This window comes from Dufourea novaeangliae, unplaced genomic scaffold, assembly GCF_001272555.1.
Source record: "Dufourea novaeangliae isolate 0120121106 unplaced genomic scaffold, ASM127255v1 scaffold14, whole genome shotgun sequence".
Lineage (NCBI taxonomy): Eukaryota > Metazoa > Arthropoda > Insecta > Hymenoptera > Halictidae > Dufourea > Dufourea novaeangliae.
Window position 1 is genome coordinate 278,566 of NW_015373890.1, and position 15,737 is coordinate 294,302.

General features: G+C 42.3%; 1 protein-coding gene across 1 annotated transcript in view; it reads left to right on the forward strand.

Moving 5' to 3' along the window:
- Positions 1 to 300: 300 nt before the first annotated feature.
- Positions 301 to 15,737, forward strand: part of LOC107185792 (plexin-A4) — a 95,330-nt gene continuing 79,893 nt past the window's right edge. Inside the window, exons 1-2 of the mRNA XM_015573556.1 lie at positions 301 to 342; positions 1,291 to 1,473. Of these exons, the coding sequence (XP_015429042.1) occupies positions 301 to 342; positions 1,291 to 1,473 (225 nt within the window). The remainder of the gene's footprint in view (positions 343 to 1,290; positions 1,474 to 15,737) is intronic.

A 15,737-nucleotide genomic window follows, 5' to 3' on the forward strand; every position in this document is an offset into this window, starting at 1 on the left:
TTTTATCGATCTTTTTGTTACACGTATCTTCCGCGGGGCCTGCTGTATATTTACACCTTGTAAAATCATAACAAAGACAAGAGTGCCAAATAGAAAAACTAAATATTTCTGCATAAAAATCACTGCATCATAAAATGTGTTACCGATACGTCGAAACCCCGTTCGAATCCAATAAACGGGCGTTAAGAAAAGCTTCCGTAGGCAAAGAGGAGTGGGCCAACGCACGATGAATAATTGAACAAGCATTGTGGCTTTCCGAGGGATTAAGACATCGCGGCGATAAAGCCCGGCCGTGGGCTCATGCATACTTTATCGTCGATCGAAGAGGAGGCGGAGAGCAAGGTTAACCGGGGAAATGATAACGGCTAGAAACGATCCGCGGCGAAAACCCCGTGGAAAACGCGTCGCCTCGTACCGGATGCTCGTAAAAAACGGAAAGGGATTCTTCCAGCGCTGAGATTTCCTTGCTAGGTTTTTGTGTGTGTGTGTACGGGAAAACGAGTCGTAGGTTATCGCGCGCGGAACCACGAAAAATATCTTCCAGTCGTAAAATATCGCGGCGCAGGGCCCGGGCGACGATAAATTATCGCAGCGTCGGCAATTAATTCTTGCCTGGGCCGCGATTAATCGCGTACCGCGACGAGATGCGATACTTTATTGCCCTGTGCCGAACGTCCCCCTCCCCCTCCTGCAATCGTGTTTAGATGCTCGACGCGAGAAATCCACCGACACCCTCCTTTTTCCACCTCCGTGACGTTCTTCTTTGTACGTCGGATCTACTACGTGACGGAGATCGGCCGGATTTTTCGGATAAGCAATCATCATTTATATTCGTTGCGTTTGTGATTCTGTGTAGCTTGCCGTACCATGGTGCTGAGGAAAATAATGGAATGATCGACAGGCTTGGTTATGATCACGGAATTTTTGTAATTTTTCACTGTTTTTGCGGAGGTGTAATTATTTGTGGTTGGTCGAGTTGAGTCGTTTAATGGGGAAATTTTCTGTTAGATGGGGGCGAAGTTGAATTAAATACAGAAATGAATTTCTTTTGAAACATTTTATCCCGTAGCGAGTATCTAATGTGAGATTGCCACGTTAAATGTCTCACCCTGTATAATAATATCATATTGCTCTTGAATTAAGATAGTGCTAAAACATCATGGTCATTTTTCGCATAACACTAGTTTTCCTCTAATTGTAAAATATACGAATAAACGATACTCGCATTATTTTCAGTAAATATGTACAACAATGGAACGATAACTAATAATCAAATATTTCTTTTTACAGAAACTGCAAACAATCGGCGAGGACTTTTGCGGTCTGGACGTGAACACGCCTCTTGGCGGCGAGGATCCGATGGAGGGTAGACCGGTCATCACGTTCGAAACGAACCTGACCGCGGTGGCAGCGACTTCGACCGGCGACTTCACCGTTGTCTTCGTAGGGACCAAGGAGGGTCACCTGAAGAAGGTCGGTACACGATGCTCTTTATCTATTCGATCGACGAAACGAGCCGAAGAGGTGCTCGAACGGTACCCCGCCTGTTTCATTAGTCCAACGTTGTAACACTCGTTATCACCACTTTGGCGATCATTTTTTTTTTTTTTTCGTGTCGTCTAATCCTCTCCCATAGGCAACATACGACTTCTCTTTCACGCCCTTTGGCCTCTCGTCCCGGATAGACACCCGTTGGTCGCCTCTTCACGTTCGCGACGCGAGTGTGCACACTCCCGTGCTCTATTTTTGCCTACTTGTGATGCTCCCACTAGAGGGGTTCGTTCGGCGAACCCCGTTTCTCGAAGTCGAGAATCATCGAGTCACCGCGAACGTCGAAACGAAGGACGTATTGAGGGGAATGGGGAGCGATAAAGAATTTCGAAACTTGTCGCTGCTCACGGTCTGGGTACGCTATCGATCAAAAGTTCGTCGATCTGGGTCGCAGGTTGCATTGTAATGCGAATTGGAACTTACGAACTTTTCCTGGTTTTAGAGTAGATCGCGAAGGGTGGATGAAAGATGGTTGGGAGTTTGTAATCCTTGTTTTTATCCGATACAGAAATATTTGCTTGCAAACAAAAGCTTATAATGTTCCCAACAATTCACGATATTTCTACCAAATAAAACATCACAAAAATGTAAATTTAAATTCCATCAACCGAAACGATAATTTTTCTTCATCAAAGAATCAATCTTCCCTGATCTCACTTGTCAATAAAAATGTGCATAAATCTCCTCTACTTATCGGTACACCTAGTAGAAATCAGCGAGCAAAGTAGAACCACATAAAACGTCACAAAAATGTAAATTTAAATTCCATCAACCGAAACGATAATGTTTCTTCATCAAAGAATCAATCTTCCCTGATCCCACTTGTCAAAACACAATCACCGAGAATACAAATTTGCATAAATCTCCTTTACTTATCGGTACACCTAGTAGATATCTGCGAGCAAAGTAGAACAGTTCCGCCGCTGGTCGACGTGGTCGCCTTTCGATCCATTCTCTTTCCGCGCTGGACATAATTAATCCCGAATCGGTCGGGTATCCCCGGCCGGCCCCGGCGAAAGTAATCACAATAGATATTAATGCAAGCGACAGAATCGTGGCTACAGTGAAATCCGCTTTCTACCCGGGCGTTCCATTAGCCCCTCGGTCCGATTAGCCATTACGGGATATCGTTTGCCCGCGAAGCGTTAACGCTTAACGAGGCTAATGGAGGCGCACCGACCGTCTCCAGGTTCATGAACTTCGAAATTCGCGCGCTCGAACGGGTCGGATCAAATGCCAGGCTAGATTCTCCGTCCCCATACACCCATGTGCACGCACGATCTTCTCGATCATTGAATGAATCGTGATCCAGGGGGCTCGATTATCCGCCTGCCATGAAACGATCGTGAATCAAACGGAACGCAACCCCCCCCAGTAATTGGTTACGCGATAGGTACATGGATAAGAGAAAAATTATCCGCGAATAGTTATAAAATTATGAAGCTCACTGGATAGTTGGTGGAAAGAAAAATCAACGGGTATCGTTAACTCCACCGCACGGTTGCGTTTCCAGGAACGGGATATTCTTTGCGCGCGCCCTCACGAATCTGTCGCGATTAATCACGATTATCGGGCTAAATCCTCTCCGATTTCTTCCGGATCGCCCGTGAGAGAGAGTGTGTCTCTCGTTCTCTTCTTATTTTCAGGATCGCGAGTCACTCGATATCGGTGGAAAACGTTCTCGAAGGGAACGTAAATTCCCCGCGTAGATAATCGCGATAGGGACGATTTTGTTCGGGAATAGGAAATCAGGATCCTATCCTTGCACTGTGGGCTGATTTAACAATCTAGCGGGGAGGTGGTACGTAAATTATGAGTTGAGGGAGAATGTTTATTATTTGTTTTAAAAAATGTTATCGACATGAAATCCGAGCAGTGAGCTTGTTGTTCTGACTTTTTGCAATCCCTTAAAAAGTTTCAGCCTTCAGTCACAGACGTGTCCTATATGATAGATATTCATTCATTTTTTATAGGTAACGATTTTTCACTTTTGTTTCGAAATCCAATTCTATATCATTTAAATGATTAATTATTAATTCGCATAACTTTAAAAGTTGCAGGTGGTTGCACTTGAAATTTGCGTATTGCTCTTCATAATTGTCTACGCTTTCATATGGAACAAGTCCCATGTTTAACACTTCTAAACATTTTTTTTAAAAACCTCAGAGTTTATATTGTTACAAATATTGCTTATAAATAATGCTTAGGAACTAATTAAACAATGAAAATAAGCCTTATTAATACATACATAATAAGTTCTTAGAATAATTGGTTGCACTTTGAATTTTTGAATTTTGTCTTCATAGTGAATTCCCTGCACACGTAATTATTTAAAATGGCTAATATTTTGGATTTTTAGGGGTTGTTAATTGATGTACACAAAAAATGTTCAAAATGTGAAACTGCAAAAATTCAAGTTTGGCCAGGAAAAACGGGTTTCCAGCACAGTGTGGGGCGGATGGGTGATTTCGACGCGCGGACAGACGAGCTTCGCTGACCCGTTCTTTCGTAATTAAAAAGGACGTCGAGCCGAATAATTCATCGGTATATTGCGAATGTTCAACGCGCCCGTTAACGTTGCAATCACCGACGTGGGTCTCGGTTACATCTATCCCGATTAATCACGATCGTCCATGGTTTGTTCCGCAATCACGCGTCGGTTACCTGCCCCGAAGGGGAAAAGAAGACGCGCGGCGTGTCCTGGTGGACGATCGGAAAATTATGGATCTCCGTTCTCCGGCGCCCGTTAACACCAGCTCTTGGGTGTATCGTTAGCTTCGAAATGAATTTCCAGGAAAATCGTGTGCCCCGTGGATTTCTTCCGATTAATCACAATTACCACTCTCTGTGGATGAGATCTTCCTCAATTTGTTAGACGATCCACAGACAAATCTCGGGAACTCATGGTGCCGCGTTGTCTTTATCACGATCGTTAATTTAAACGTAGCAGTCGTGAATTAAAGGTATTATCGAGACACTTTCATGTAAAGTAATATGTAATTCTGAAACAGTTTACTATTAAGCAAACGTAGTAAAAGTAAGTTGTTCATCCTGTGAATTTTGTTATGATGCATATGGTTAATACTTCGAACATGTTTTATAATGAAATTAATAGGACGAACAAAGTCAAATATCTCAGAAATTGTGAATTTTATGGTAATTGGAACTTAGTACTTTTACAGTCAGAAGTTCAAAAATTAATTTCAAACGCGTGTATTCCTTCTGGTATAAAGTAGAAACAGAATTCAATGACCAGACGTGCTAGCGAAATCCTATTCAATTGCACGGGCATCCAGCAAATTTTCAATGTCGATTTTATCGAAACCAAAGTCGCAAATGAAACAATTCTATTCTACATTTTCGATTTATTTCTTCGCGTAGAATCACTTTCTTTTCGATTGTACCACCAGTTACGAACCATCCTGCACATTTCAGGCCACTCTCATTACTTCATAGTAGCATAAGAATTATCAATCGAGCTTTAATATCCCCAAAACGATATTTCCTTCAAACATTCAACAATTTCCTAATGACTTGTATCATTTACTGCATATCCGATAAGTATCCTACTACTTACAACCTGGAGTGTAATTCGCGGTCCATCGACCATTTGCTCTTTCGCGATCTATTCGCCAGTTGTCGATCCAAACAACGCACTCACCCACTAACACAAATGCAATGAAATGTTGTCATCTGAATTTTTCGACATATCGTCCGATTACTTACTCTTATACTCTTTTCATCCGTTCGTAAATTAATCCGTAATCGGCACGCAATTATGCGGTCGGCCATGATTTCCATACCGCTGTCTGGAATTTTTGCGGTCGAGCCTGTGGTGCTCGCATTCATTAGCGGGGTGTTAAAGAAAATGCAAAATCGCGCGGGAAATCAAAGTACGAAAAAGAGGGGGCGGGAGGCGGTAGGGAGGAAGTTATCCTTGAAGGGTCTCGAGGAAATTTGCAAGTTAACGAAGTTTTGCCTAGCCGCCACGCCGCGTTCCCTCCCCTCCACCAGGACCATTGGCTCTCGCCTGTTCGTCCGTTATTCATCGTGATTAATTAAAGCCCGCCCGTGGCCGTGGATCGTCCAGGCTTCGATTATAATTATCTGTGTGCAAACGCGGAACTCAAACAGCTCCGACGAACGAGCGCAAATACACCGTGCAAATTCGCTGAAAGGAACGCCCTGGAAACGGGACTAGGGTGGTCCTCTGGTTCTCTTCGACGAACGATTCGGACTATTTAAAATTTATCGACGTCCGCGGTCGGCTGGAGGGGGACAACGTTTGATCCATGCTTAAGAGAGGCCACCGAGGAGGTATTAAATTTTGACTTGCAAAGGTCGCGGGCAAACGATTGGGGGGGGGCGGGGGTTAGGGATCGAAGTGGCCCTCGATTCACGTTTCAAATATTTGAAGGAAATTTTTTCGCGTCGAAGGAATTTGCGTGGAATGCTGATTTGTAGTTTTGGTAGTCGCGGGTGAACCTCGAAAGTTGTGATCGATTTTCTGTATAATTGATGTTGAAGGAAAGTTTGTGTGGGTCTAGGGAAACGATTGAACGTTGTTTAACCTTTTATGGCCTGATGGAACTTTGTAGTAGCACTTGTGTTAAATAAAATTCTGCCGTTAACCAATATGCTTGGAATTTATAAGTATTTACTGACTGCTTCTTTGAAGTCCTCTGAGATGGGAAAAATTGTGCCAGCACTCAGAGACATCATATTTAGCTATTTGAAGAAAATTGTAGAAGATATAAGAAAACCATATTTTAACAGTTTTTGAGTAGCTGGAATAAGAAGTAACGATAATATAATTCAGGACTTAAAGGGTTAATGTTAAATTAGTTAACATTTCTGATGTCTGTGTCACAGTTTTTTTATCAGACTAATAAAAGTCGGTTCTTAATCCTTAACCAGTCAGGTGGGATCTGAGGAACCCTTTGAATATTTTTAGAATATTTTATTTTTATTCAATAACTACCCTCGAACGACTATGACTGCGTAATTTTGACCCGAGTTTTCAAGAACTTCATCCTACTCAACAGCACCCGATAAATTAGTAATTATTTATATTTATTTTAAATGAACAGAAAACCAAATCCCAAAGAAATTTGTTCAAAAATGCATTTAAAAGTAATTATGCACTGGGATCAAAACGGAAACACGCCATCGGAACCGTCCACCTTCCAAGGATCAAAGAGATGCTTGTTTATTTCAATGTTTTCTTACCCGAGAATGCAAACCAACTAGTAGTTGTTTAATAAATAATGAGATTTCTGTGTAATAAGATCTATGTAATAAGATCCGTATAATAAGATTTCCACTTGACCAGTTAAGAGTTAAAATCCGTAAGGATGCAAATTGAGTTAAATTGCATTTACGTTGAAGTTGCTATGCATTCAGGTGCAAAACAGAATTCCGTGTCGCTTAGAAAGCTGTCAGGAAGAACGAAGTTTCCATATTAAGTCAGGAAAAAATTCCGACAAGAAACGACAGGGCGCGCGCGAGTTTCTCTAATTTTATTTGCTTAGACGGTTTAATTAAATTTTCAGCTGAATTCTCTATTCTCGAATCTGTCAGGAATGTAGAATTTTGCACGGTTCTCCGTCGAGGGGAACGTAGGGAAAATTTGCTCAGGGCGTGAGTAACTATTCAAGAATAGCAAACACGAATTACACGCCGGCTCTCTCAGTCGCTTCGTGGTATACTCGAGGGCAAGAAATCATTCGCGAACGCAACGCATTTTAATGTTATTAAACCGAGCAATTATGTTGCAATTCACTCGTCCGAGCGCCGGAGACTCGTTCGCCTTCACAAGGATAAACAAAGTTGCATTAGGTATGTTAATTAGTGTACTGCTTGTACGCAACAGTCGTCCCTCTGTAAGGCTTGACCTAATTAAAATAATTGAACCATATTAAAATAGAATAAAATATCTGAGACAATTTAGAGTCGGTAGACGAGTTTCGTGGTGACAAAACTCAGGTGATTATACTCCGTCTGTCGTACGAAACTTCTTCGACTGTTACTTCAGAATTCACATCATTTGGTTTGCAATTTTGATCTCAATTCACATTATTTTGATCTGCAATTTTTATCTGAATTAAAATCATTTTTATCTGAATTCACATGTTGGTTTGCAATTTGTGTCTGAGTTCGCATCATTTTGATCTGTAATGTTGATCCAATTTTACATCCTCTTGTCTTGCAATTTTCATCGAAATCCTAATAATTTTCAACGCTTTCTAAAGATTTAATCGCAAATAAACTTCTTATTGTCTATATATTTAGCACATACAACTACACTTCATGCAATCCAGATCTAATCATCCAATATCCTCTTACCGTTACAATTACCTAATTCCCCCCGTCCCATTACAAACAACAGCGCAACCAACTTCACCGTCTGAAATTACCTCAAACATCGATGCTTCCCGAACATTTGACGAATCCCCGACTCAAACTCCGTGTCCCAACTGCGTGCACAATCTCTCGCCAAACGAAAGGGGTGGGGGGGGTGGGGGGCGTCTATTTCCGTTTCGAAGGGCTTAATTGAAGATTTGAAATACAGTTGTGGCTGGGTGCGAGGGAACGCGACAAACAATACGGAAAGGCATTTGCCGTAAAACCCCCGACGTGTTCGCCTCTCGCCCGTAGATATCGCGAGGAACTACGAAGACGTCGTCCATGGGGGACGTTTCGAGCATGGTGAGATTGCGTATCGTCGTTTACGAGATCGATAAATCTTGTCGTTCGTAGGCGACACGCGACAGATGGAGATTTCACGCGCTCGCGCATCACCATGGAATAAAATAAATTTACAATGAATTACGGGGACGTTGACCAGCCTCGACAAACGTGCCACGCGAAGTGGGATCATATAGAAGTGTTCCCTCCACTCGACCGATCATCATCCAGCAGCGTTTCGTGTTTTCCTTTCTCGCGATCCTTTCTCTTCAGACGATTAACAGACTCTCGATTCCGTTTCGACCCGCCAGTGGAATCGCGCTTCTCACCCACTTTGGTGTGTTCCCATTCTCGAATTGATTAATTAAATCGTTCCCTCGCGTTTCATGTTTTCTTTGTCCGTTGCTCGGCCGTCTGTCGGGATTAGAAACCTCGAAAAGTTCTCGCGGAGGCCATAAATCCATTTCATTAGCCTCGTCGCGGTCACGTGTCCCCGTTGCACCACAATCTCCTGGAATTTCATTCTCTTACCTTACAATTGCATCCTACGGTTTGCACCCTGCTTATTTCTCTTTTCGTCTCTTCGAGTCTACTCGTGTGGCTCTGCACCCTTTCTTTCTTCGCTCATTTGTCCTCCGGCTGGTGTTTGCACTGCGCTTTTTTTTTCTCTCTCTCTCTCTCTATCTCTTCTACGTTCTGGAGTAGAGTCCCTTTTCCGCGCGCGTTTCTTGCTTGTTTCGCTGCGCCTCTCTCGAGTTTTCCTTTCTCATTTTCGTTACGCTTGTACTTTTACCCCTCTTGCTGTTTCCTATTACTTTCTTGTGTTTACAGGATCTCTAATCCGGAAGATGTCTTTGCTCTCTTGGGCTTTGTTTCGCGGCTTTTACTCGTTACATCTGCTGCTTTTTATTAAGACGTTAGGGGATTTTCTTGGAGATGCTGTATAGATCTAGCGGGTTATGTGGTTTCTGGATGTTTTTAATGTCGAAATTAAATTACAACATGTTCTTACAACTTAAATGCATCTCACCTTTCGTCTTACCTGTCCAAAGCACATCAACACGATCAAATCCATCTGTCTCGTCGCGTTTCGAGACCAATCGGATTTCCACGGTACCAAATTCGTTTCTGCAAACCAGGCATCCGGTGTCCATTGCATTTCCACCCAGTCGATTTATGGGCTCGATTTTTAAGTAATCTTCGAGCTCGTTGTTCCCATCCCAAAGGACGTTCTTTTCGCAGGAGCCACCTGTAAAGCCCCCCCCGTTGATTCCGTTCGAGCGCTCGAGATAGCGCCGCTTTGAAACGAATGTTTATTGTAACCGATGGCCATTAGTTTTACGGCGCAGGTGTTGCCGCTTATCGGCAGCAACGAAAGTGGCAAACTGCTACGGGATGAATATTTCAGGGATATTTACGGGGCAGAACAGTCGGGCGTAATTCGGTGCGCCGCGACCGGCTTCGCCCCGTCGGAGTTTCAATTACCCCCTTAGATCGGCGCGACTGTTCTTGAACGTAGTTCCTCCGTCGCGACGAAAAAGAAACGAGATCGTACGGAACATTTCTTTTTACAAGAATATGCAGATTTCTTAGGAGAGAAATCTTGGGTAAAATAGAGATTGTAATTTTTCCTTGACACAACGGAGACAGAGGATTAACTGTTTTATCTCGTGATTGAACTTATTTTTATCTGAGAACACGGGAAGTCTAAAAGATTGTTTCAGTAACGACATCTTCAACCCTCATCCGTCTCTTGTGGCAACTTGACACATTTTTCTGCTAAGAAATTATGTTATTCTGTCATGTGTAGGTAAAAGCTGAGTCTTCGTGATTTTTATTTTAAAGAATTTGCAAAGTTAACTATTTCTCTCTTCATTGTACTAATTTTTTATTACTGTAGCAATTTGTGAGAACGAAGAACAAATTAAGTTGGGAAAGTGAAGGACGAATGAGAGTTGATGAGAAGGCAAATTTTAGTTCTAGTTTACTGAAATTGAAGCTTTAGATTATTAATGTAAATTATTGGTAAATATTTACTTAGATATTTAAATTAAATGTAATAAATAGACTGTGGATGTTTATGCATTCATAACGTCCCTTGACTTGCAAAACGTAGCGAAATGAAAATTTTAAGAAAATTTAATAGTATTTCCGTATCATTAGTAAGGGATACTTACTTCTCAAATTTGTAAATTTGCATAAACATCCGCCAATCTACATTACATAAACTCTTACAATTTGACTGTGTATATTTATGCGAATACAGAATTTTGTGGCTCGAAATAAAAATAAAATCTGAGTAAACATTCTGAAACTTTCTACCGAAGTAAATATTAGACGCTTAAATATTCCATAAATGCATAAAATCCGCAGTCCAAGTACTTCTAATACTGCCTTCGATCAGCGATCACTTCTCATATGTCCAAGAATGGACATCGACCGATACAAAAAACTAAAACTGATAACCCATTAAATTTTCTTTCAAATTCAAGAAAATCATGTCAGGATCCCTGTCGAAACGTTGCATTGCTCAACAGTTGGGCCCGTCCCCTCGGACTTTCTTGCCCGGCTACGACGATCGGCCATGTTAATTGGTCCCGAAGCTTTAACCGTGATCGATAATCATCCCGCGACGCATTGTTTATCACCGGGGCGATCGGGGGCCGATGCTGCAACGAGATAGCCCACGTGAAGCACCGGCGCTTTGCCACGCCGTTGAGACGGCGTTGATTCATGGCTCGCCCCGTCCCGGAAGGTATTAATTAATGATCGCCCTCTTCTACATACACAGACGGACCGGCCGGCGCGGCGGAGCCTTCTTCGGGTCGCGGTGAAAGGTTATCCCGGAGGTATTTAAACGCGCGCCAATGCCGGCCAATGCTCGCTCTCTCGCCCCCTCCCTTCTTTCACCCCTCCTCAAGTTTATTTCTTCGATTGTCGTGCGATCGAGCCGCGGGAAACCGGTCCGTTCGAGCTGGGCGACGACGTGGACACGCGGCTAAATCAGCAACCGGTAGTCGAAACCCGTTGAAAGGCTGCTTGAAAATATCGAATTAAGTAGTATTTAACGTGATATTAACCGGACGTTTGTGTCTTCTAATTGAATAATCTGCTACGACCGACGTCGTCGTTGTGGATGATCGGTTGACGAGATTACCAGTTTCGAGCTGTGAATGGAATGTACGTGGATATGTGTTTGAGGAATTTTTTTTGAGAAGGTAATTTATGCGAGATTTGTGGATAGGCGATTTTGTTTGGTAGACACTTCACGATTGAACTGTCAAATGTTTAGTCGAATTCACATTTTTGTGGATACTTTTACAATGGGAATTAATCTTCTTTGGATATACTTTTACGGTGATGCAAAGAAGGAGTACAGTTCACTGGCTGATAAATTAAGGCCATTCATTATTTTACAAATTTCTGGCGGTAATCGTGGAAATAAAGGACCAGAACGTATTTTAATAGTAATTTTTATTAACTATTTAAATACGTACATATATATTATTATATACATATGTATATTTTAATCATTTGGGTTCCTTCTCTCGTATACAAGAGTTTTAAGTAAAACTCCAGACGTTTTTAATGGGATTCATGTCGGAAGAGTAGCCTGACAATAAACTCGCAAAAGTAAAAAATAGTAAGGAATTACATACAATAATCTAAATTATTAATATGTATGTATGTACTTTAGTAGTTAATAAAAATTATTATTAAATTACGTTTTGGGCTTTTAATTCTACGATTGTCACGAAAATTTTTTAAACTTATGAGTGGCCCTAATTTTTTGATCAGGGATTGTAAAAATCTTTAGACACTACATCATAGTACAGCGACCATGATGATCGAAAAACATGAGTGAATTCTTTTCGTTCCTTAGTCGAAGTATTTTAGATGATCTTCGAAATATCCTCGTGTCAGTAGCCTGCAGCAGTTTTTTTTCCTCAGACGATCGAATCGATCTTAATGATCAAAGTATTCATAAGCTCCGCAGGACATGGAATAAATGCAATTACCTATGAATGCTAGTGAATTAGAAAGCATTTTTCAGTATTAAAGCCATCTCGAGCTGGCGGATTAAAGCCAGGGTATCAGAGCACTTCTGACAGTCCTAATTGTGACTCGTGAATGTAGAAGGTAGAAAAATTGTAGACGCGGTTTAATTTCTGTTGAATTTTAATTTCACGTTGAATCTGATAAACTTTAATATTTGACGAGCTGTCGTCCAGTCTCCTTAAGAGCTTTAATTTTGTATAAGTGTCACTGAGTACGGATATCAATTTTTAACGTTACTATCACTTTCATATTTTTTTTTTTTGGACTGATAAAAGATTCGCACGTTAACGTCTTGTTCTCTCTGTCGAACAGTTCTCTAATATTAAAAGGAAAGATTCAATTCTATCATGGCCATTATTCTATAGACAGTAGAAGATTCAGTAATGATCAGACACCTGAATAGTTCAAATTTGAAGTTCAATCGATTGATTTTTATTTTATGGGTGTCTGTCTGGAACATAATTTTTTCAGCTGAATCTAAAAATCTATCTGCAATATGAATTTCAATGGAAAATTATGTAACGTGAGCAATACGGGCGGGGTTATCGCGGAAGAGATTTAAGTAACTGGAAACTATGGGCATACGCGTGCATTTCGTTTATGGGATTATTATCAACCCTGAGGGAACGCTGTCTTCTCACACTTTCTCTCGATTGGCGTTGTTTCAGCGAATAGAGGTTGCTTCAGGGGTGCGGGCAACATGCCCGAGCGGGCTCGGTTGCCCATCACTGGTGTAGAGAGTGCAGAGTTTAGTTACCCGACGCCCATAATCCTATTCAATTAAGGATCCACGAGGCGGTTTCCGTCGCGCGTCTATCGCGATCGCCTAATTGCCGGCGCGTCTCTTCCGTCGATCTCTTAATTAATGCGCGTCTTACAGGGTGCTCCTCCCCCCCTTTCCCAATGCTCGAAGAGACAAGGCGGCGGTCGACAAAGAGTAAATCGGCGGATCGATCTATCGATCCTCCCGCGTGGTTGAACCGTTCCCGAACGTTCGTTAAACGGGATAATTGAGCGGCGCGAGCGTGCGTTTCGATCGAACAATGCGAGATTCCGCGTACGGAATTGAACGCGTCGCGACGATCCGCGGGGTATCGGGTGAGAAAAGGGAAAACGGAGAATCGAACGAACGAGAGCGGTCTGATACGGGAACACAAAGGGCTACGAGGGAATGGGTCGTCGTGTTTCGGGAAATGGAAACAGGGGGGGGGGGAGTTCCCTTTCACCAGGGAACCTGATAAATTCCCGTTGAAGGGATTCGCTGGAATCTCGATGTTTTCAATTGAAAAAAAACAGAGGTTTTGTCGGTGTCTTGTCTGGCGATGGTTAATTCGTCCCTGGTTCGATGATCTGACGTCGACTGGTGCGGAATGATTTCGGAAAAATCGTGTGGAGACTCGATTGAAAATTTTAGCACGGTGACTGCCACAGTGGAAATGGTCGTGCGTAGTCAGACACATTTTACTTTGTTTTTTCTGTTTGGTTATAAATTGCCGACAAATATATACGTGATTAGTTAATAGAGGATGTTTGTCTAGTTGTATATTATAATGCGATGATTAATTTTACGCAGAATTTTTTAATATTATTTAAATAATCCTAGCCCGTTTTTCAAGATGCATGCAAGTTTCTGTTATAAACTGCTACATTGAAAAGTCATCTTCAAATTCGATATGACAATTATGTCATGAATGTGCCATAAATCTGACACTTGTATTTCAATGAAAATCTTAAAATAGCCTGCTTAATCTTAATTTGTCTCGTAAAATTCGCATGACGTTCAATTTAGTATCAGATGTCGGTAATAAAACGATCATTCCGCATGCAACAACCTGATCAAATGACCGGTAAAATTTTAACTGGCATAGACATTCTTCGTCCAAATATTATTACCAAAAAAATATATTAAATCTGTTGGTTGTCGTGGCGGTCGATTCCATTCCGGAAATAACGTCTCGACGTCATCGAGGATCGGTTACGAATGTACATTTCCTTTCTTCAAATTGCTCCTCTGATATTCCGTCGAAAAATTCTCTATTCCATGTCTTCTGTATATATTTTCCTGTGCGGGGCCCCGGAATTAAATCCTCGAGCCGACTTTCAAGATTTTAAAAAGTCAAGAACCGTCACCCGGGTGGGGGGAGTGGAGTTTGTTTTCGAATAGTAGGGGTCCAGGGCTCTCTTTCTTTATTTTTTTTCTCTTTCTGGTGCTCGAACTTTTTGCCGCTGGGAAGAATGCGGCGCGTCACGGTGAAGTTGAACGGTCGACCCTTATGCATTTTATGGAAATAAAGATTCTATTCTTAACGAGGTCCGCCGGAAGCCGGGCGTGTGCGACTGAATATTTCATCGTTCCTCGGGCGGTACCGCGTGACTGTTTAAAAGTTCGCAAGGAAAACGGAACGCAACGGCATCGGGGTTAGAAGCTGCGAACCGTGGGGATGGAGCGCTGCCACTCTCTTTCGAATATTCCACGTTCTGTGTGAGCTTCCCGTCTGTTCTTTTCGAAAGCACGCCAAACGACGGGACAGTATTCGTATCTGTGCTGGTCGGTACTATTGTCGGCAAATATTGTTTTACGATTACACTTTTGATATTTACCACAATTTCTACACTTTTCAGAAAAGCTAAAGTATCAACCACACATAAATATTTTACAAACGTGTCACTGTGTGAATTCTATTGACAAACGTTTCTGGGAACGCGTATCGGTCGATATCGGGTAAGACGGATAGCGCGAATGAACCCGTTATTAAACCCTAACGGCGATCACGCAATTGCGGCTGGGAAACGGTAACGTGGGCACGCGAAAATTTACACGAGATTGGAATCATCGGCTGGGACAGAACGGCGAATTGATCTGGCGGCATTAGGCCGAGAATCGACGGGTCGTACGAGTGGATCGTAGATTAATTCCCGCGTCCATCAAACAAGGAACGACGCGATCGTTCGCTCGCTCGTTCGTTCGTGGCTTAGGCACGATTAATAATCACGATGGCCTGATCCACGATTAATAATCGTCCGTTCGGTACGACCGGAGAAAAGAACAGGAATATACGAATGTCGAGAGCGCGTCCCCGATATCAATCCGATTGCTCTTCAATTAGAACGATTCATCGGAAACTGATAACCGTCCCGACGATACCCGGTACATCGGAGAGTCACGGTAATAATAACGAGGGTTATATAATACCGTAGGGGTAGAGGGAGGGGGGAGGGGCGTTATTATCGGTATTACAAAAATGAGGATCGTCGTGTGGCTATTAGCGATGCGCCACGATAGTGGGACTAATACCAACGGGAACAGTAATAATCCAATGAAATTGATTATTGAATACCGATGTCCGGCCGCTGTGTAGCTATTAATGCGCTATGCACGGCGAACGTGGCCACGGTATGGCCGAGTTTATAGGTATTAGCGAGCATTAGAGTTACCAGGC